Raw genomic sequence first — 23543 nt, forward strand, 5'->3', positions numbered from 1 at the left:
GTCTCGCATTTAAAGCCTGAATTCATTCAATCAAGCATTTACTGTGTAGAAATAGCATTTGGTCTTTCACAGCGGTACTGGAGGTTTGACTGAATTCTGGCTTCAAAATGTTCTTTATATGTGTAGAACACAACAGAGTCAAATCCACAGTTTACCTGCTATGTAAAAGATCACTCTGAAATTCTGGGGCAGTGTTAGGCAGTGTCATGGGTTTCTCTCCAAAAGAGGACAGAAACCCATGAAGCTTTAATGCTAGCCTAGTAAAGGGACATTTAATAGGGGTCCTATATGGGGCCCCACATAGGGACCCATGCATCTCGAGGCCTCTTTCTTACAGTTGTAACTCTGACCGAATCCAAATGTCTGGTGGAATTATAGCAGACCTACCTACTGCTGCTCAGTCTGTCCTCAATATCACGCCAGCCGGCCTGATGGCAGTACAGTACAGTGCAGTAGGTTTAGATCTACTAAACTAATCCAAGCCACCCTGTGATGCTCTAAATCCAGCTACTGATGGTTAACCTAGCTGGCTGATTGTTAATCAACGCTTAAAGAAATCCTCTATGGCATTGTTTACTGGTGGACTGAGAGCAAGGAATGCTGGGTAACTGTCAAAATGATTCTGTCTTCACCCCAGGAAGAATGGTTGGTCACTTCATCGTCAGGGCAACCCCCTCTGTCACCACATCAATTTGTTGACATCGTGTCATTTTCATTTAACTTTTCTCCTTCTGACTTGGAATAATTTATCCCAGTAAAACTAAACAGTTTCATGATACTACTCTATTAAATTATAAGACACTCAGAAGGGGCAGGACTGTGCTTCTAACACTGACCTGAAGATGAGGAGATAAGCTTTCTGATTTGTGGGCGGGATAAGCTATGTCACTGTAGCGATTCTGTGGAAAGAGAAACACCAGAAACTTGCCTACACTCACTGAAACACAGTGGGGGTTACTGTATATGAAAGTGATGGGAAATCTCACACTAGTTTGAAACCTTTTCACTTAAATGCAGAGAACGACTTCACATTTCTGTAACAATGCAGAATTCAGACTCATGCTTTTCAAATATCAATCACATATATATATGCCTTTTTTTTGTCTATACAACATACAATGCCACAATTGGCACGTACAATATTGCACACTATAAAGTAAAGTCCTCACAGTCTGTCATCACCCTGTGTAGGGGGAGACTGCTGCTCTGACAACATGTGGAGAGTAACGTTGAGAAATCAAATAATGCTGTGACAAATTAGACCAGCAAGCCCAGTCTAGTTTGGATTATATTGGAGCTGTAGCACCATAGAAAGATACTGCCTTGGCCTTTTGGCCTACATCCAGAAAAACCTCACAAGGGGCTCTTAGGGCATCCATCCATCATCCGTCTCCATCTCATCCCCACTGACTGACTACTGTATACGTCCAGTTACATTTTACATGGTGCAAGAGGTGGACAGACACAACCCCACATCTCTGATGACTATCCATGCTCACATTAGAAGTGCTGCTGCTGTTACTGTTCTAGGGGCCATTCTCTGCTCTCCTGCCTGTGGAGGGAGACAGGCTACAGAAAAGGGCCTCTCTGGTTTGGCTTGTTAGTGTTGACCAATAGCCATACAGCAAACAGTACAGAACTTACAAATGAAAACATACAGTGGTCGAGAGAGATATCATTAACATCGACCACAATGTGAAGCACGTAAACGAGTGGAGTGTATAAGGCACCAGGTTGTTCTGACGTCAGAGAGGATGCGCCCTCGCGGCTCAGCATGCATGTAGCCGCGCGCTGATGTGTCTTTTTACGCGTCTCGCGCTGCCATCACCGGTTGAGCATCTGGTTTTTGTGCCCCATCCCACCCTCCCCCGAAAAAGAAAACTCGCCCACAGAAAACGTGGGCATTTTAGGATTTAAATACAGCTGATTCACAAAATCATAATTAGTATATCTAGGTTAGCACATTTTTTTATCTAACCATTGTTCCAAATTTGAATGGACATGGTGCAAAAGGGTTGATATTCAATAGTAAAGATGCTTCTATCCCGTTTAGGCCAATATCGACTCTGCTCTCATAAAAGACTCCATAAATGTAGGCCTATGACATGATAAAAACGCGTTTCATAACTACATTTTCGATCAAATTAAACACTATAACTTTCCCAAATGCCTTTTTAAAAGAGATTTAGGCATACGCATATTGGCAGAAGTGTCTATTTTTTTCAGTCTGTGCGTTGCATTCTGCAGTACACGTTAATAGATAGCGCTTTACTTTTTATTTCCTGCGTACCTTATATTAATAAACTACAACTGATTTTAGATATTGGTTTGATAAAGTAATTTATCATATATATATATATATATATATATATATATATATATATATATATATATATATATATATATATATATATATATATATATGTGTGCTGATGTCAAATGTTGGTTTACATGGAGATCTTCGTAATTTCCAATGTACGTTTTTTTTTTCGTTTTGCACTTTGGAAACCTTTCCGAAATAGCTTGGACGTGTGCAAAATCGGGTTGTTTGTTAGAGCAATAAACACTCTGTTCATTGTCATTTAAATCAAGTAGGAAACAGTTCATATTTTACAGTTCAAACAAGTTATTGATAGCAGCGGCTTACTGTTAAAATGGTTGGTAAGTGGGTGACATCCAGCAATGAACGACGAGACAGTAGGCTACTGCCAGTCTGACTGTGAAGGTTGTGTGTGGGGTGCTTCCCTTGGAATTCTCTCTTTATATTTTACAGTAAAAGTCTGATTATAAAGTATGTTGTTTGTTGTTATTTATTTCTGCTCAAGCCGGTAATCCGTCAATCATCGTCCCCGTCGTCACCATGTTGGCCCTCCGGTAGGAGTTCGGAGGCCCGTTTCTCTCTACTCCGCTCCTGGATCTTTCTCATCTCCTCCGCATATTTACAGAACGTGTTGCCGAATTTGGACCACACTTTGCACGGAACAGTGATGGAGTTCCGGTAGGTAGGCTTCACCTCGCTGACCCGCATGAACACTCCGTACTTGTTAGAACCCACGTCGAAGAAAAAGCGTTTGTTGTCAACAGTCAAGGAAGTGCCCTCTGGTAGTTCTGCTGGTTCCTCGTCCACACCGTAATCATCGATGAGTTTGGCCAAAGCGTCACGGAACTCGATAAGTCCCTGCGCTGGAAGCGCGATGGTCTGGCCTTGTGCACTTCCCAATCCGGGCCCCCGATTAACGGTCTGACGGATCCTTAGGAACCGCCCCCTCTGGTTCTCTTTCAGATCCATGTAATATTTGCGATTCTCTCGCACTAGAAATTCGCTCTTGAGGGCACGCCGGGGCTCATCCTGCACTATATCCGGGTTGCTCGGGCCCAGTTGGGCGTAATGTTCGATGAAGTCCCCGAGATAGTCACGGAACTCCACTGCCACTGACATAGAGAGAGTGAGGCGGCTCTTGTTTCCCCCAGCTCCGACCTCGGCTATCTTTAGGAAGCGGCCTTTTGCATTCTGCTTCACGTCTAGGTAGAAGCGCTTATTCTGGATGTCGACTCGCTTTGACGCGAGCTCCTCGGTGTCGTGTTGCAGTCTTGCCGCGGCGCCCATCGCGCCCGGAGGCAGGGAGCCGGGGCCTGTGGCCAGCCCTCCGTGGTCACTGCCACTGTCTCTGTCCGCCATGATGCTGCCTCCTGCTTACCTTCCACCGTCTCCCTCAGCCTGCTGCAACCTCGACTGCCTGTCAACCACACCGACGATATCGCGAGAGCGCTACGCTTTAGAAAGGAAACGAAAGGAGCCTACTGTAGTTCATATTACATGCTGTTCTGAGGGGTGTATTCAAGAGATACACGTTTGCGTCTAAGCTGTGTAGCAGCTGCACATAATTCAGTAACGTTGCAACTAAATTGAAGCTCTTCACAATGTGTTATGCATCATTATAATGTCCCGCATTTGTATCTCCTATTAGTAATATGAAATCATAATCTTGCACAGATTTGCCTATACTATACTTCCACTGGTCATCATCTGTCATGAGAGAAACGGGTGTTTTGCCTGCATCTGTAGCATCTAGCACATTCCTCGAATGAAACACTAGCCCACCCATGTGTCAAACCGAGCAGAGACAGATCATACAAACGTGTATTTTATTGAAATACATCGTCTCTTGTTAATCACTCTTACATTTAAACATAACACAGCTAGGTGGATAAAATTACATATAAAAGTCGAATGAACTGATAAAGGTTTATTTGTCTTTTCATGAGAGAATAGACTCATATGTTTGGAGTGTTGGAAGGAGTGATTTGATTGAGAATAAAAATTGAGCTTCAAAAAGAAAAAATATTTGTATGAATAACTAAAAAAATATTTAGTCTATTATGTGAACTGTAAGACGACGAGGTAGAATGAGTCACATATCCTTAGTGTGATCAGAAATCACCTTATTAATCAGTTCTCTTCCAGTGACTGATAACGACTTCATTCTGACGCTGTTTCAGCGCAAATTCTCTGACCTCCAAGCAAGGACGGCGAGCTCGCGCTCTGAACGGGCGAGCGGGGGAATCTTGAATGAATTAAGTGATTGATTGATTGGGGAGGAGAATGAGGGAGGGATGGCACGGTAGAGGGAGGAGAATAACTTGTGAGCCACCACTGTGAAGCTGTGTATGAGCAAGCTTTCGTCACACTGTTAAGGGTTTGAGAAGAGAACAACATATTTTAATAAAGGCATCCACCTATCCTGTACAAAGATAAGGAGTATCATTTTTGGCACATGTGGCTTCCGTATTACTTCGATGCTGGTTGGCCTAATCGATATTCTCACATGTGGCCACACGCTGAGCCACTCGGCCACCACCACACACATTATTAATTTTCTCTCGGTGCAGAAATCTCCAGCCCTGCATGAACATGCCCGCAGGACCCAGTGCCTTTCTAATAGGTGAATCCGTTGTTGGGCATCGTTCCGTGAGGGTTGCCTGTTTGGCGCTAGCTGCATCGTAACCAGTGGTTTGGTCAGATTAGACAGAAAGAGAGGTATCCAATTTATAGGTTGTCGTGCTATAGGCTACTACTGGAACCATTGAGACATTTTCGCAGCGTTAGTCATCGCACTAGCCGCAGTGTAGCCTTGTCTCTCAGAATAGCCAACCCTCTAGTTCAGTACGCACTCTTCTAAGTGTTGGGTTTGGTTGATCCCATCATTTTAAACCGAACCGCAACCGAATCATATGCTGCTGCTATAATGGTCGTCCATGGTTCTGACTTCGGGCGGTTTCTCTGACCTGTTGTCAGTGGTCTGAGGGGTGTTGGGCCAGTTTGTTGGGCGCGCGGCTCCGGTCATTAGTGTTTGCGCAGGAAGTGGCAGCCGACGCCAGTGGCCGAGCAGGTGATGTTTGCTCACGTAAACCGTTCGCGTTTGAGGGGTGCAAGGAACGCGGCTGGAGGGATTGCGCTGTTGCATCGCCTAACTGGATAACCAGAGAACCGCTGTATTCTGTAGTCTCCGTTTTACCGAAAAGGAATCCGATTTTTCTACACTTCTGAAGGTGGATCAAGAAGCCCGACCTTGTGTGTGTCTGTCTGTGTATTTATGCTCTTTTTTTTTTTTTCTTCCTGTGCGCGGAATCTAACAATAATTTTCCGTTATAGAAAGGCAATGCGCCCACCCATGCGATGACATTTGTTGGAGAGAGAGGACTGACTATAGAGGCTTCATGCAGAACCTCTGGTTTCGAGTAGAGGATCATTTACTAGTCTTGGTTTGCGTTTCAGGATAAAAAAATAGTGTTGAAGGAGAATGCAGCAACCACATTTTTAACCATGCAGAACCGGGCCGTTTCCGGTTCTTAGGCTGGTGTGTCCCCATCTGAAAGTTTATGGGGAAAGCGGCAGACACAGATGGCATGGACACTTATACAAGGTCTGCCGCTCTGCCCTGCTATCGGAGCCTATTCGCAGTCTCCCACTTCAACCCCGCTCCGTCATCCGCGCCCCTTAGCCGCCCCAGCACTGCAGCAACCGAGCCACGGCCGACGGCATGAGGCTTGATCCGGTGCATTTCTCCATGCTGGTCATCGGGGTATCCTTTGCCTGTTACGCCCCGAGTCTCAATTCCCTCCAGGACCAGGCGTATCGATCTGCCGTGGTCATCGAGGGCGAGGTGCGCTCCTCACCGGAAAACGTCTCTCGGGAGCCTTACAGTGTAAATGTCAAAGTGCTGGACGTGTGGCCCGTGAACAGCGGCGGGCTCGAGCGGGAGCAGCTCGTGACTGTCGGAGACTTCAGTTCCGAGGCCCCGTGCACCACTGTGGAGGAGAATCACAGATATATATTTTTCATGGACCCAACAGGCGAGCCTTTAGTGTTCAAGGCATCGTTTGCTCCGCTGGACGCCAGCGGAACGGACCTGAAGAAGGATGTGGAGAGCGTGTTGTGTGAGGACTGCGGTAAGTTTAGCTTTTATTGGACGCTTTAGGGCCGCACGCTAATGCCCCGGTGATATAAGGAGTCTCCGGCCTCCTTGTGAGTGCTTATAGGTGATGATTGACACGGTTCAATTCTCCATGCCTGGTGACACAAACAAGACGGTGCATTTTTTTCGAGGACATAAGACCATGCATGGATGTGTGAGACAGATGTCCTAGCGGCTGTAGTACATTAGGATATAGGTAAAAGTGATGTAGAATAGGCTATACTTGGTGACGAGTGAGACGATTATCATGTATAAAGCACTTTGATCTGATATGGACAATCCATCAATATGAAAATTATATACCTTCCATAGTGTGCATGTTGGTAAGATATTGTCCTGCTTGGCTATGTGGAGTCAAAAGATGGAGTATAAGCCTCAGTGTGTGTGTGTGTGTGTGTGTGTGTGTGTGTGTGTGTGTGTGTGTGTGTGTGTGTGTGTGTGTGTGTGTGTGTGTGTGTGTGTGTGTGTGTGTGTGTGTGTGTGTGAAATATGGAGAATATGGAGTGAGTCTGACAGAATATGACACAGTTTAATTTCAAATAGCCATCAGTATTAATTCAGATGCCAGTTAGCTCTCAAACAGCATGGAGACTGACACCATGTGACAGGAAATAGGGAGACCAACCAGCTAGTCCTAACCGGTCGGTGTTGTTAGATCAGGTGGTGGATATTTGGTCCCTTAGGGCCCTTCACTAAAGATCAGGGGCATCACAATGTTTCAGCACCGTGGACAGTTCATATTCTCTGACCTCTGAATAGGATCCATCCATTCTCAGTTTTATTTGTTGTCATGCATGATATGAGTAAGACAGTGGCCTATTGCCTCTTTAAACCATCAGTTACATTATCTGCTATTCTCTGTGACAAATTCTCTGTGTCCAAATATATTCTGGTGAACTGAAGCTTTCTTTGTTCAGCTCATCACCTTTGGCATGATGAAACAACACCGGTATTATCAGGGCCCATATGTATCAAGCATCTTAGAGTAGGAGTGCTGATTTAAGATCAGTTTAACCTTTTATATCACAATTAATAAGATTCCATGTACAGGAAGTACCTGATCCTAGATCAGCACTCTTATTCTGAGATGCTTGACACATGCCGCCCCTGGTCTCTAGCCAAGCCTAACATTCAGATCTTCCTGACAACATTTCAGCACCATGGACAGTGTATAGTGTGCCTGACCTCTGAGTAGAATCCATGATGAGAAAATAAACAATCTTTCCTCAACTCGTTCTCAATGCCCCCATGACCACTAATCTGAAAGGCCTTGATGGGTGAAAGTGATGCAGGTGAAATCTATCCACCACTTTCACCTATCAGTGCTCATAATAGAGAGAAGACAACATGATGCTTGGAGTGTTTGTCTCTGTCAGCTGTGTGTTTCTGTATGGTTGCACCATTCCCTGTCTGCAGCTGAAGTGCTATACTTGTTATTTGGTTCAGTGTCAAATCTGCTTGCTGAGAGAGGGATGACAGTATTGTAGGTAATCTGCTACTCAGATGCTGCCATCAAAGACCACAATTCCATGACTCAACAGTGACACAGACAGACTCGACTCACCACTGGAACCTCATCTATGCAAAGTCCTAGATGTACAGAGAGACAGGCTCCAGTGCTCTGACTATCTACACAAGTCTCTCTCTCTCTCTCTCTGTCCCTATAGAGCAGCATTATATCTCAGCTACGGCCTCACACACACCACAGAACTGCTGCTCTGCTGCAAATGCCTCAGCATGCTGTCTTTAGCAGAGAGTTCTGGGGCTTGTATAAATTATGCACACTGACTGAGGTTTGAGTGTGTGTCCTTCTGTAAGCAGGATGTATATGTAACACTTAGGAACGCGGGATATGAACCTGGGTCTCCCACAGGAGCAACCAACTTCTTAGACCGTTAGATCAAGAGGATATTCCCTCTTGGGTCCGAGGGCAGACACTGGTTTTGAAAATTGCAGGAGGAGCTACCTAGTCACGTGACCATGACCAACTCACGTCTGCAACATACAGATCAGTGTTACTGTCATTTGTGGTCTAGAAACATCAAACTGTTCTGCTGTGCCTTGATTACAGTTACTGTGCGTTTGCACGTGCTTGGGCACATGTATGTGTGTGTGTGTGTGTGTGTGTGTGTGTGTGTGTGTGTGTGTGTGTGTGTGTGTGTGTGTGTGTGTGTGTGTGTGTGTGTGTGTGTGTGTGTGTGTGTGTGTGTGTGTGTGTGTGTGTGTGTGTGTGTGTGTGTGTGTGTCTAGATGCCTAGAGGTTATCTGAGGTCTGCGTTGAGGTTGTGCATGTATGTGTGTGTGTGTGTGTGTGTGTGTGTGTGTGTGTGTGTGTGTGTGTGTGTGTGTGTGTGTGTGTGTGTGTGTGTGTGTGTGTGTGTGTGTGTGTGTGTGTCTAGATGCTTAGAGGTTATCTGAGGTCTGCGTTGAGGTTGTGCATGTATGTGGTATAATCACTTCTATGACCTGGCTATTAGAGTCCTATCAGGATTGGTGTGAACATGGTTCTCCCATCAGCCACCTGCTACCGCTACAGATGTGTGTTGTATCAGACACATTCAGGTAAGCTGTACAAGCACTGCTCCTGCTTTGAGCTTTGAGTGTGTGTGTGTGTGTGTGTGTGTGTGTGTGTGTGTGTGTGTGTGTGTGTGTGTGTGTGTGTGTGTGTGTGTGTGTGTGTGTGTGTGTGTGTGTGTGTGTGTGTGTCTAGATGCCTAGAGGTTATCTGAGGTCTGCGTTGAGGTTGTGCATGTATGTGTGTGTGTGTGTGTGTGTGTGTGTGTGTGTGTGTGTGTGTGTGTGTGTGTGTGTGTGTGTGTGTGTGTGTGTGTGTGTGTGTGTGTGTGTGTGTGTGTGTGTGTGTGTGTGTGTGTGTCTAGATGCTTAGAGGTTATCTGAGGTCTGCGTTGAGGTTGTGCATGTATGTGGTATAATCACTTCTATGACCTGGCTATTAGAGTCCTATCAGGATTGGTGTGAACATGGTTCTCCCATCAGCCACCTGCTACCGCTACAGATGTGTGTTGTATCAGACACATTCAGGTAAGCTGTACAAGCACTGCTCCTGCTTTGAGCTTTGAGTGTGTGTGTGTGTGTGTGTGTGTGTGTGTGTGTGTGTGTGTGTGTGTGTGTGTGTGTGTGTGTGTGTGTGTGTGTGTGTGTGTGTGTGTGTGTGTGTGTGTGTGTGTGTGTGTGTGTGTGTGTGTGTGTGTGTGTGTGTGTGTGTGTGTGTGTGTGGACGTCATTCCAGACCTCCCAGTGCGTTTGTGAATAATGTAACAGCACTCATCCTTTCCTGTCCCTTAGTGCAAACTGAACCAAGTCACAGGGCTTTTTAGAAGGACCATGAGAAGAGCAGATGATTGTATTTGTAAAGGCAAGGTACCTTCGTGTCCCCCTCCTCAGCCAGGCATCCATCCATCCCATGCTCAAGGATGGTTGCCACACCCCTTTCTGACTCTGTTTCTCTGTGTTTCTCTGTCTCTCGCTCTCGCTCTCTCTCTCTCTCTCTCTCTCCGAGGAAGTATGGGAGATTATATTTCTCTGTTTCTCTATCTCTCTTTCTCCCTCTCTCTTTTAGAATCTCTACCTCTTCACAGAAGATGTATGGAATCAATGCCTCAATCCTCTAATCAGTAGAATACTGTCTGTTATGCCGGTTTAGAGGATTTACAACCCCGCAGTGAGAAGTGTGTCTCTGAAATGAGAGGATAGAGAAATATGAAAGAGAGGGGGAAAGGTGATAGAGGGGGATGGAGGGAGCAATGAGTGAGAGGTGACAGAGAAAGTGAGGTGTGGAGGTTAGAGAGATAGTGTAAGAGAGAGAAAGAGGTAGATAGATGGAAGGAGGAGAGGTGGTCGGGGAGGGAGAGGTGGTACCATGGCTTGCACACGACTCAGAACCCTGTCAGGAGGGGGGAAAGAGCCAGAGGGGGTGAGAGGGGGAGAAGGGAGAGGAGGGAGAGAATAGCTTTTCCCCACCGCTCTGCCTGCAAGCGCTTCATCAACTATTAATCACTAACTCTGCTCATCCTCTCTCGATTTTCCTCTCTCTCTTTCGCTCTCTCCCTCTCTCGTCTTCCATATCCCCCTGTCCTATCCTCCCCTCTCTCTTTCACACACATCCTCTATTCCTTCCTCTCTCTCACACACATACTATCAATCTCTTTCTCTCTCTATTTCTGTCTCCCCCCTCTCACCTCTCCCTACCTTCTCAATATCTGACCAAATCTGTCTCCTTCTCTCTTCCTCCACTTTCCGTTCCCTCACTCCCACACTCCCTGTTCTCCTTTCTCACACAACAGGCTTTCCATATTAGGAGTGAGTGAATCTTGTACAGTAGCTTATCCTCTGGACTGTAACCTCGGTTTGAGTTGTAGTGAGGTCCAGAAGATCATTTACTGTGATTCTATACAAGAACAAAATAGCAAAATCAAGCAAAAATGACCCCAGACATTATCAACTTGGCTGCTATAGGTTCATTCACCTCAGACCATCTACAAACACATATCCAATTAGCTCTACAATGTTATACCCCTGAAAGGAGGGAAATATGAGAAATTATTCACACCGACATGTAGCATCAGCGACGTAACCAAAACGTGTGACATTTTTTGAACTATATTGTTTGTTTGTTGATAAGATTTTAATGTAGGGAAGATAGACCATGTGGAGATGTTCATATTGAAACATACAGTGGTTGTATTTTAATGTAGACCTATAGGGAAGATAGACCATGTGGAGATGTTCATATTGAAACATACAGTGGTTGTATTTTAATGTAGACCTATAGGGAAGATAGGCCATGTGGAGATGTTCATATTGAAACATACAGTGGTTGTATTTTAATGTAGACCTATAGGGAAGATAGACCATGTGGAGATGTTCATATTGAAACATACAGTGGTTGTATTTTAATGTAGACCTATAGGGAAGATAGATCATGTGGAGATGTTCATATTGAAACATACAGTGGTTGTATTTTAATGTAGACCTATAGGGAAGATAGACCATGTGGAGATGTTCATATTGAAACATACAGTGGTTGTATTTTAATGTAGACCTATAGGGAAGATAGACCATGTGGAGATGTTCATATTGAAACATACAGTGGTTGTATTTTAATGTAGACCTATAGGGAAGATAGATAATGTGGAGATGTTCATATTGAAACATACAGTGGTTGTATTTTAATGTAGACCTATAGGGAAGATAGACCATGTGGAGATGTTCATATTGAAACATACAGTGGTTGTATTTTAATGTAGACCTATAGGGAAGATAGACCATGTGGAGATGTTCATATTGAAACATACAGTGGTTGTATTTTAATGTAGACCTATAGGGAAGATAGACCATGTGGAGATGTTCATATTGAAACATACAGTGGTTGTATTTTAATGTAGACCTATAGGGAAGATAGGCCATGTGGAGATGTTCATATTGAAACATACAGTGGTTGTATTTTAATGTAGACCTATAGGGAAGATAGACCATGTGGAGATGTTCATATTGAAACATACAGTGGTTGTATTTTAATGTAGACCTATAGGGAAGATAGATCATGTGGAGATGTTCATATTGAAACATACAGTGGTTGTATTTTAATGTAGACCTATAGGGAAGATAGACCATGTGGAGATGTTCATATTGAAACATACAGTGGTTGTATTTTAACGTAGACCTATAGGGAAGATAGGCCATGTGGAGATGTTCATATTGAAACATAGTGGTTGTATTTTAATGTAGACCTATAGGGAAGATAGACCATGTGGAGATGTTCATATTGAAACATACAGTGGTTGTATTTTAATGGAGACCTATAGGGAAGATAGACCATGTGGAGATGTTCATATTGAAACATACAGTGGTTGTATTTTAATGTAGACCTATAGGGAAGATAGGCCATGTGGAGATGTTCATATTGAAACATACAGTGGTTATTATTTTAATGTAGACCTATAGGGAAGATAGACCATGTGGAGATGTTCATATTGAAACATAGTGGTTATATTTTAATGTAGACCTATAGGGAAGATAGGCCATGTGGAGATGTTCATATTGAAACATACAGTGGTTGTATTTTAATGGAGACCTATAGGGAAGATAGACCATGTGGAGATGTTCATATTGAAACATACAGTGGTTGTATTTTAATGTAGACCTATAGGGACGATAGACCATGTGGAGATGTTCATATTGAAACATACCGTGGTTGTATTTTAATGTAGACCTATAGGGAAGATAGACCATGTGGAGATGTTCATATTGAAACATACATTGGTTATATTTTAATGTAGACCAATAGGGAAGATAGACCATGTGGAGATGTCCTTCTTTCTTTCTCTCTCTCGGAGGACCTGAGCCCTAGGACCATGCCCCAGGACTACCTGACATGATGACTCCTTGCTGTCCCCAGTCCACCTGGCCATGCTGCTGCTCCAGTTTCAACTGACCTGAGCCCTAGGACCATGCCCCAGGACTACCTGACATGATGACTCCTTGCTGTCCCCAGTCCACCTGGCCATGCTGCTGCTCCAGTTTCAACTGTTCTGCCTTACTATTATTCGACCATGCTGGTCATTTATGAACATTTGAACATCTTGGCCATGTTCTGTTATAATCTCCACCCGGCACAGCCAGAAGAGGACGGGCCACCCCACATATGCTCTCTCTAATTCTCTCTTTCTTTCTTTCTCTCTCTCGGAGGACCTGAGCCCTAGGACCGTGCCCCAGGACTACCTGACATGATGACCCCTTGCTGTCCCCAGTCCACCTGGCCATGCTGCTGCTCCAGTTTCAACTGTTCTGCCTTACTATTATTCGACCATGCTGGTCATTTATGAACATTTTAACATCTTGGCCATGTTCTGTTATAATCTCCACCCGGCACAGCCAGAAGAGGAGTGGCCACCCCACATAGCCTGGTTCCTCTCTAGGTTTCTTCCTAGGTTTTGGCCTTTCTAGGGAGTTTTTCCTAGCCACCGTGCTTCTACACCTGCAATGCTTGCTGTTTGGGGTTTTAGGCTGGTTTTCTGTACAGCACTTTGAGATATCAGCTGATGTACGAAGGGCTATATAAATAAATTTGATTTGATGTTCATATTGAAACATACAGTGGTTGTATTTTAACGTAGACCAATAGGGAAGATAGACCATGTGGAGATGTTCATATTGAAACATACAGTGGTTATATTTTAATGTAGACCTATAGGGAAGATAGGCCATGTAGATATGTTCATATTGAAACATACAGTGGTTGTATTTTAATGTAGACCAATAGGGAAGATAGACCATGTGGAGATGTTCATATTGAAACATATCTTCTTTAAGTTCCTAACTTGTCTGTTAAGAATAGTCAACATTTTCTAAGTTTGGGAACAACTGTACTAACCTCTCTCTCTGCTTGTTTCCTCTCTCTCTATGTGTCCTCCTCTTCCTCTGCTTCCTCTTTCATGCACTACAGCAAGCCTCAGCCTCACCACTGAGCACCACATCACTAGCCTACTCAGTAGCCTACTCTCTGTAAAGCACAGTTATTGTGAGAACTTAGAAGCATATTTTTTGCTCCTGCTGAGGTAGGCTCCATTTAACGTTAGCATCTTACTTCATCCTTCTGGCTAAGTCATTCTAACCAGAGACCTTCAACGTTACTGAAATATACGTTTCTGCCAGCATCGAGACACCTGACTGACTGACATAGCCTATAAGCGACTATTTACCAGTTGTGCACTCATTCTCCAAAAGTAATTTTTTGTTTGTTTGGGGGTTGTCTGTAGACATGGCAGGAGTCGCGTGTCAGTTTTAAAGTGGAACTGACAGCATTTTAGCAACATGAAATCACATAAAAATACACCCCCAGGAAAAATATGACATTTAAAAAAAAAATCTGACAAAGAGCATTTAGATACTATCATTTTCACGTTTTCATAAATTTGTAGAATGTTTGGGATTTACGTATAGTAAGGAATTTGACAAAATTCTATAGCAATGTAGAGTGGGAAAGTGGTCGTGCATTTGTAGAGTTAATAGAGACTGCAGTAAATAAAACCGAATAAAAACATACATTACCAGTCAAAAGTTTGGACACGCCTACTCATTCCAGGGTTTTTCTTGATTTTAACTATTTTCTACATTGTAGAATAACAGTAAAGACATCAAAACTATGAAATAACACATTCTTTTTCCATTTGTTTTGTCTGTATTGTACACACCTGGTTCCCATTACGTTTAAATTATTTCCCTATTTAACCCGCTGGAGCCATCATGGTTTTGTTTATTGTTGTCAGTTGTCTCGTTTATGTGATTCTGGATTTTTGTTCTCCTTGTTGGAAGATTATTTTTGAGTAAAGTTACTATTATTACTCATCTCTGAGTCCTGCGCCTGACTCCGCCTTACCCACATCACCTAGACTCTGACAGAAACACGCACCTTCAATGGAGTCAGCAGGTGCATACAACCCTCCTCTACCAATGGAGGAGCGCGTCCAGCAGCACTCGACTAAGTAACAAAGTCTCGGCACAACCATGGATCGCGTGCTGCAAGCCATGTAGCGATGGGAGAGAGGGGTTTTTCCAGCAATCCCATCATCATCACCTCAGCTCCCACAACAACCCACACCGCTGTCCACCCCTCCTTCACCTGGATCCAGTGGGATTCGGCTCGCGCTCCCGAGGGTATACGATGGAACGGCTGCCGGGTGCCAGGGGTTCCTACTCCAGCTGGGGCTCTATCTGGCAACCGTTCACCCAGCTCATTCGGGACGCGAGAGTGTGAACGCCCTCATCTCCTGTCTGACTGGTAGAGCACTCGAATGGGCCAATGCAGTCTGGGGAAGGGAAGGACTGACTTCGGACAATTATGAGGATTTTACCCGCCGCTTCCGGGCGGTTTTGGATCATCCACCTGAAGGGAGAGCAGCGGGGGAGCGCTTGTATCATCTCAGACAGGGGATGAGGAGCGCACAAGACTTCGCTCTGGACATTTGAACTCTGGCCGCCAGCGCGGGATGGAATGAGCGGGCCCTGATCAACCACTACAGGTGTGGACTACGCGAGGACGTTCGTAGAGAGCTAGCCTGCAGGGACACCACCCTTCCCTTTGACCAGCTGGTGGACCTATCCATCAGGCTGGATAATCTGTTGGCCTCCTACAGACGTCCGGATCGAGGTCCGTCAGTTCCATCCCCCAGCACCTCAGATCCGACGGGGGGTTCTGCACCAGCTGTGGCTGCAGAGGGCACACTGCTGGTCGGTGCTGGGGAGGTTCTCCAGGGAGTCAAGGCAGCAGGCAGGGCACTGGTGGATCATCCCAGGTGAGTAGGCACCCGACTCACCCAGAGCTTCCTGTTTCGCACCTGTGTGTATGTATAGAATTTCCTGAGTTTTCCCCGCATTCCCAGCATAAGGCGCTAGTAGATTCCGGTGCAGCTAGGAACTTTATTGACAGTCTGTTTGCTCTTAGATTAGGGATCCCTATTGTTCCTGTTGATATGCCCTTCCCTGTACATGCCTTAGATAGTCGTCCTTTAGGGTCGGGACTGATCAGGGAGGTACTCCACTATGTATCATACTATGTATGATAATGCAGGGGGATCATAAGGAGAGAATTAGTCTCTTTCGGATCGATTCACCTGCGTTTCCTGTGGTGTTGGGGTGTCCCTGGTTGGCCGATCATGACCCCACTATTTAGTGGAAACAGGGGGCTCTCAAGGGATGGTCACGTCAGTGCTCAGGGAGGTGTGTAGATGTTTCCATAGGTGCAACTACAGTGGAGAGTCAAAACCAGGTCTCCACCATGCACACCCCCCCTGAATATGCCGATTTGGCTCTCGCCTTCTGTGAAAAGAAGGCGACTCAATTACCACCCCATCAACGGGGGGACTGTGTGATAAATCTCATGGTAGACGCAGCACTTCCCAAAAGTCACGTGAATCCTTTGTCACAGGAGGAGACGGCGGCTATGGATACATATGTCTCCAAATCTCTGGGACAGGGATACATTCGGGCCTTTCACTTCACCTGCCTCCTCAAGTTTATTTTTTGTGAAGAAGAAGGATGGAGGTTTATGCCCATGTATTGACTATCGAGGTATAAATCAGATCACAGTGAAGTACAGTTACCGTCTGCCTCTCATAGCCCGGGGCACGCTTCTTCACAAAATTGGATCTCAGGATCGCTTACAACCTGGTGCGTATCCAGGAGGGGGATGAGTGGAAGATGGCATTTAGTACCACCTCTGGGCACTATGAGTAGCTTGTCATGCCGTACGGGTTGATGAATGCTCCATCAGTCTTTCAATCCTTTGTAGACAAGATTTTCAGGGACCTGCACGGGCAGGGTGTAGTGGTGTATATAGATGACATTCTAATATACTCCGCTACACGCGCCGAGCATGTGTACCTGGTGTGCAAGGTGCTTGGTCGACTGTTGGAGCATGACCTGTACATCAAGGCTGAGAAATGTCTGTTCTTCCAACAGTCTGTCTCCTTCCTAGAGAATGACCGCATTTCAGCCGTGCGTAATTGTCAGACTCCAACCACGGTAAAGGAGGTGCAGCGGTTTTTAGGGTTTGCCAACTACTACCGGAGGTTTATCCGGGGCTTTGGTCAGGTAGCGGCTCCCATTACCTATTTGCTAAGGGGGGGACCGGTGCGACTGCAGTGGTCAGCTGGGGCGGACAGGGCTTTTGGTCACCTGAAGACTCTGTTTATCTCGGCTCCCGTGCTGGCTCATCCTGATCCCTCTTTGGCATTTATAGTAGAGGTGGATGCGTCCGAGGCTGGGATAGGAGCTGTGCTGTCTCAGCGCTTGGGTACTCCACCAAAGCTCTGCCCCTGTGATTTTTTTTTTTAGAAGAAGCCCAGCCCGGCGGAGCGAAACTATGATGTGGGTGATCGGGAGCTGTTGGCTGTTACCAAGGCTCTGAAGGCGTGGAGGCATTGGCTTGAGGGGGCTACACACCCTTTCCTCATTTGGACTGACCACCGCAATCTGGAGTACATCTGGGCGGCGAGGAGACTGAACCCTCGTCAGGCAAGGTGGGCCATGTTTTTCACCCGTTTTGTTTTCACCCTTCCCTACAAACCAGGTTCCCAGAACGCTAAGGCAGACGCACTGTCCCGGATGTATGACATGGAGGAGCGGTCCACGGATCCCACTTCCATACTTCCGGCTTCTTGCCTGGTGGCACCGGTGGTATGGGAAGTGGACACGGACATCGAGCGGGTGGGCGTTACGTACAGAGCCCACTCCCAACCAGTGTTCAGTTGGGCGTCTGCGCGTTCCGCCTGATCGTTTTATCTGTTGGGCTCACACGTCACCCTCCTCTGGTCATCCTGGCATCGGTCGGACAGTGCGCTGTCTTAGTGGGAAGTACTGGTGGCCCACTTTAGCTAAGGACGTGAGGTTTTATGTTTCCTCCTGCTCGGTGTGCGCTCAGTGCAAGGCACCTAGAGACCTGCCCAGAGGGAAATTTCAACCCCTACCAGTTCCACAACGGCCGTGGTCACACCTATCGGTGGATTTCGTTACGGATCTTCCTCCGTCACATGGAAACACCACGATCCTGGTTGTTGTGGATCGGTTTTCTAAGTCCTGCCGTCTCCTTCCTTTGCCCTGTCTCCCTACGGCTCTACAGACTGCGGAGGCCCTGTTCACCCACGTCATCCGGCACTCCGGCGTGCCTGAGAATATAGTTTCTGATTGGGGTCCCCAGATCTAGGTTTCTGCGGTCCTATTACCAGGACCGGCCGGGGGAGTGGGCGGCTTTCATCCCCTGAGCAGAGATGGCCCAAAACTCACTCCGCCACTCCTCCACTAATCTAATAGGACCTTTTATTTTTTTATTTAAAAAAAAAATATATATTTTACCCCTTTTTCTCCCCAATTTCGTGGTATCCAATTGTTTAGTAGCTACTATCTTGTCTCATCGCTCGGGAGAGACGATGGTTGAAAGTCATGCATCCTCCGATACACAACCCAACCAAGCCGCACTGCTTCTTAACACAGCGCGCATCCAACCCGGAAGCCAGCCGCACCAATGTGTCAGAGGAAACACCGTGCACCTGGCAACCTTGGTTAGCGCGCACTGCGCCCGGCCCGCCACAGGAGTCGCTGGTGCACGATGAAACAAGGATATCCTCACCGGTCAAACCCTCCCTAACCCGGACGACGCTAGGCCAATTGTGCGTCGCCCCACGGACCTCCCGGTCGCGGATGGTTACGACAAAGCCTGGGTGCGAACCCAGAGTCTCTGGTGGCACACTACGCCACCCAGGAGGCTACCTATCTCCTTTTCAATGTGTACTAGCTTATCAGCCGGTCCTGGCACCGGAGACTCTGGATTCGCGCCCAGGCTCTGTCAGTTGTCTCGTTTATGTGATTCTGGATTTTCGTTCTCCTTGTTGGAAGATTATTTTTGAGTAAAGTTACTATTATTACTCATCTCTGTGTCCTGCGCCTGTCTCCGCCTTACCCACATCACCTAGACTCTGACACTTTTGGTTTCCATTGGGCTGTCGATTATTTTCACAATGTCCGTTGGTGCGTGTGAGTACCTGTGCTGTGTGTTTTGGGCTTTCATGCCCTTGTGGATTGCGTAGATGATTACGGGTCTCGTCCCGTGTGTTAATCATTGTGTGCATGTGTTACCTATTCAGTGTACTCCTCGCTCTTTTGTTTGGGTTTCAACCATGTGTTTTTGTTACGTGTTTGTTTGGTCTTCGTCCCCGTGCCTTTACATGGCACACCGTAATTTGGGATGAATAAAAAACCCTATTACACACTACTGCGCCTGTCTCCCAAATCTCTTCATACCAACTTGGCAATATTTGACATTCTTGAAAGTAGCCAATATTTGCCTTGATGACAGATTTGCACAGTCTTGGCATTCTCTCAACCACCTTCATGAGGTAATACCCTGGAATGCACTTCAATTAACAGGTGTGCCATGTTAAAAGGTCATTTGCAGAAATTCTTTCCTTCTTAATGTATTTGAGCCAATCAGTTGTGTTGTGACAAAGTAGGGTGGGTATACAGAAGATAGCCCTATTTGGTAAAAGACCAAGACCATCCATATTATGGCAAAAACAGCTCAAATAAGCAAAGATAAACAACAGTCCATCATTACTTTAAGAAATGAAGGTCAGTGAATCAGGAAAATGTCAAGAACTTTGAAAGTTTCTTCAAGTGCAGTTGCAAAAACCATCAAGCTCTATGATGAAACTGTCTCTCATGAGGACCTCCACAGGAACGGAAGACCCAGAATTACCTCTAATGCAGAAGATAAGTTCCTTAAAATAACTGCACCTCAGATTGCAGCCCAAATATGTAACAGACACATCTCAACATCATCTGTTCAGAGGTCGAATAGCTGAGATTGCAGCCCAAATATGTAACAGACACATCTCAACATCAACTGTTCAGAGGTCGAATAGCTGAGATTGCAGCCCAAATATGTAACAGACACATCTCAACATCAACTGTTCAGAGGTTGAATAGCTGCAAAGAAACCACTACTAAAGGACACTATTAAGAACTAGAAGCTGTCAGAACTAGAAGCACAAGCATTTCGCTAGACTCGCATTAACATCTGCTAACCATGTGTATGTGACAATTAACATTTGATTTGATTTGAGAAGAGAAGAGACTTGCTTGGGCCAAGAAACGTGATCAGTGGACATTAGACCGATGGAAATCTGTCTTTTTGTCTGATGAGTCCAAATTTGAGATTTCTGGTTCCAACCTTTGTGAGACACAGAGTAGGAGAACGTAGGTGAATTATCTCTGCATGTGTGGTTCCACCGTGAATCATGGAGCAGAAGGTGTGATGGTGTGGTGGTGCTTTTCTGGTGACACTGTCAGTGATTTGTTTAGAATTCAAAGCAGACTTAACCAACATTCTGCAGTGATACACCATCCCATCTAGTTTGTGTTTTTCAACAGGACAATGACAAAAAACACACCTCCAGGCGGTGTAAGGGCTATTTGACCAAGAAAGAGAGTGATGGAGTGCTGCATCAGATGACCTGGCCTCCACAATCACCAGACCTCAACCCAATTGAGATGGTTTGGGATAAGTTGGACCCCAGAGTGAAGAAAAAGCAGCCAACACGTGCTCAGCATATGTGGGAACCCCTTCAAGACTGTTGGAAAAGCATTCCAGGTGAAGCTGGTTGAGAGAATGCCAAGTGTGTGCAAAGCAGTCATCAAGGCAAAGGGTGGCTAATTTGAAGAATCTAAAATCTATTATATTTGTTTAACCCTTTTTTGGTCACTACATGATTCCATATGTGTTATTTCATAGTTTTGATGTCTTCACTATTATTCTACAATGTGGAAAATAGTAAAAATAAAGAAAAACCCTTGAATGAGTCGGTGTGTCCAAACTTTTGACTGATACTGTATATCTCGTCCAAGGCCGGAGTCGACACAGACCTGTCGCGCTATAGCCAATCAGAGCAACGGTAGGTCTTTATACAAACAAGCCATTTGCCACACGAGCCAGTCACCATTCACTTTGAACTGGACTGTGTGTTTACAGGCAGTTACAACAGCCCGACTTTAGATCATTAGAACGCATTCACCAAAAGCCACATAATACACCTGAATGGATTTCTGCTAATATGTAAAGAACACGGGGTCTTCTTACATTTGGGAACTTTACAGTCCTATTGATCAAACAACCATGACAATGTAGGCTCTCTCTTCCTTAGTATGCATATAAACAACAACAAGATCAACAACTAATGCTAGCCAGAGCAAGATGAACTAAAATCTAACGAAGGAACATTAGCTGAACCCCCTCAAACTTTTTCAGCTAGTTAGCCGTCGACATTGATGGGGAATTGTATCTGACTTGTCCTTCTGCAGCTTGCCTGTCGATACATGCTTGTCCCAACCAAGCACACAAGCTAACTGGCTAAAGTTGGCTAGCTTGCTAGCTAGCTACTTCCAGATACAAATTAAAGAACACCTCACTATGACCATTTTACTCGCCGTAGCAGACCTGGTTAGGCTGTTTATATGAGAGTGAATGTGCGAATGCAAGAGATATGCTAACGAGATAAAAGTTGTTAAAGTTCTTGCTAGCTAACCAAATGACACCTGCATCTTTCGCTGTGTGTTGCCACCGAAAAACTATATGAGGGGAAAAAGTCAGTCCCTCACCCACTCCTCCAATGGCATGAAATGACATCCTCCTAGCAGCTAGCTATCTAGCTAACGTTAGGTTACGTGTTTTTATGCTAGACTATTAGCCACATTATGACTGACGTGTGATCATTGCCCTTGCTAGTCTGATTGTATTGATATTCCCAGCCTTAGTTACATTTGTCTGTTTTTCAAAACTGAAACAGTGTCTTTGAAACTGAAACAGTGTCTTTGAAACTGAAACAGTGTCTTTGAAACTGAAACAGTGTCTTTGAAACTGAAACAGTGTCTTTGAAACTGAAACAGTGTCTTTGAAACTGAAACAGTGCATCCAGAATGGAGGCAGCAAACAATTTACCAGGCCAGCTGTGATTTACAACCTGATAACAATAGTTTTTGGTCTACCAAGATATGTATTGGTGAATTATATTAATCATGTATTGAACTGCATCCATCTATTCTGTCAACAATGCCTTAATGTACGTCATGGAATGTTGAGTCAAATAGAACCTATTTTTAAAACCTCTTATAAAGTTTGTTTTGTAGCATAATCTGGGAATTTGATTTTTTTACTGATATTATGACTGTCTGTTTGTTTCATATCAGCAAAGTAGTTAAAACGCTGTCAGTCCCACTTTAAAAGCCGACTGCGAGCTGAGGTAGCTTGTTTCACGTCTCAGGCCCTCGGACTGCGACGCGAAAGGGCGGTGTTAGCCGTTTGAGAGAGTGGTGAATGTGCTTCTAAAAAACTAAAATCCAGGAGATGCAGGATAACATATAGTGCATTTGGAAAGTATTCAGACCCCTTGACTTTTTCCACATTTTGTTACATTACTGCCTTATTTTTAAAAAGAATAATGTTTTCCGTCAGTCTACACACAATACCCCATAATGACAAAGCGAAAAGAGTTTTTTTATAAATGTTTGCAAATGTATTAAAAATAAAAAACAGAAATACCTTATTTACATAAGTATTCAAACCCTTTGCTATGAGACTCGAAATTGAGACCAGGTGCCTCCTGTTTCCATTGATCGTCCTTGAGATGTTTCTACAACTTGATTGGATTCCACCTGTGGTAAAATCAATTGATTGGACATGATTAGGAAAGGCACACACCTGTCTATATAAGGTCCCACAGTTGACAGTGCATGTCAGAGCAGATATCATGCCATGAGGTCGAAGGAATTGTCCATAGAGCTCTGAGACAGAATTGTGTTGAGGCACAGATCTGGGGAAGGGTACCAAAACATTTATGCAGCATTGAAGGTCCCCAAGAACACAGTGGCCTCCATCATTCTTAAATGGAGGAAGTTTGGAACCACCAAGACTCTTCCTAGAGGTGGCAGCCTGGCCAAACTGAGCAATCGGGGGAGAAAGGCCTTGGTTAGAGTGATGACCAAGAACCCTATGGTCACTCTGACAGAGCTCCAGAGTCCCTCTGTGGAGATGGGAAAACCTTCCAGAAGGACAACTATCTCTGCAGCACTCCGCCATTCAGGCCTTTATGGTAGAGTGGCCAGACGGAAGCCACTCCTTAGTAGAAGGCACATGACAGCTCTCTTAGAGTTTGCCAAAAGGCCCCTACAGGACTCTCAGACCATGAGGAACAAGATTATCTGGTCTGATGAAACCAAGATTGAACTCTTTGACCTGAACGCCAAGCGTCACGTCTGGAGGAAACCTGGCACCACCCCTACAGTGAAGCATGGTGGTGGCAGCATCATGCTGTGGGATGTTTTTCAGTGGCAGGGACTGGGAGACCAGTCAGGATTGAGGGAAAGATGAACGGAGCAAAGTACAGAGAGATCCTTGATGAAAACATGCTCCAGAGCACTCAGGACCTGGAAGGTTCACCTTCCAACTGGATAATGACCCTAAGCACACAGCCAAGACAATGCAGGAGTGGCTTCGTGACA

At 45.3% G+C, this 23543-nt stretch overlaps 1 protein-coding gene and 1 pseudogene across 1 annotated transcript; one reads left to right on the plus strand and one right to left on the minus strand.

Annotated features, from left to right (window-relative positions):
* Positions 1-2405: 2405 nt before the first annotated feature.
* On the minus strand, positions 2406-3773 carry LOC118373530 (transcriptional activator protein Pur-alpha-like). The gene has a single exon (XM_035759678.2). The coding sequence runs from the start codon at positions 3677-3679 to the stop codon at positions 2837-2839; it is 843 nt and encodes a 280-aa protein (XP_035615571.1). The 5' UTR covers positions 3680-3773; the 3' UTR covers positions 2406-2836.
* Positions 3774-4953: 1180 nt separating this feature from the next.
* Positions 4954-23543, plus strand: part of LOC118383997 (pro-neuregulin-2, membrane-bound isoform-like) — a 134265-nt pseudogene continuing 115675 nt past the window's right edge.

This window comes from Oncorhynchus keta, chromosome 4, assembly GCF_023373465.1.
Source record: "Oncorhynchus keta strain PuntledgeMale-10-30-2019 chromosome 4, Oket_V2, whole genome shotgun sequence".
NCBI lineage: Eukaryota > Metazoa > Chordata > Actinopteri > Salmoniformes > Salmonidae > Oncorhynchus > Oncorhynchus keta.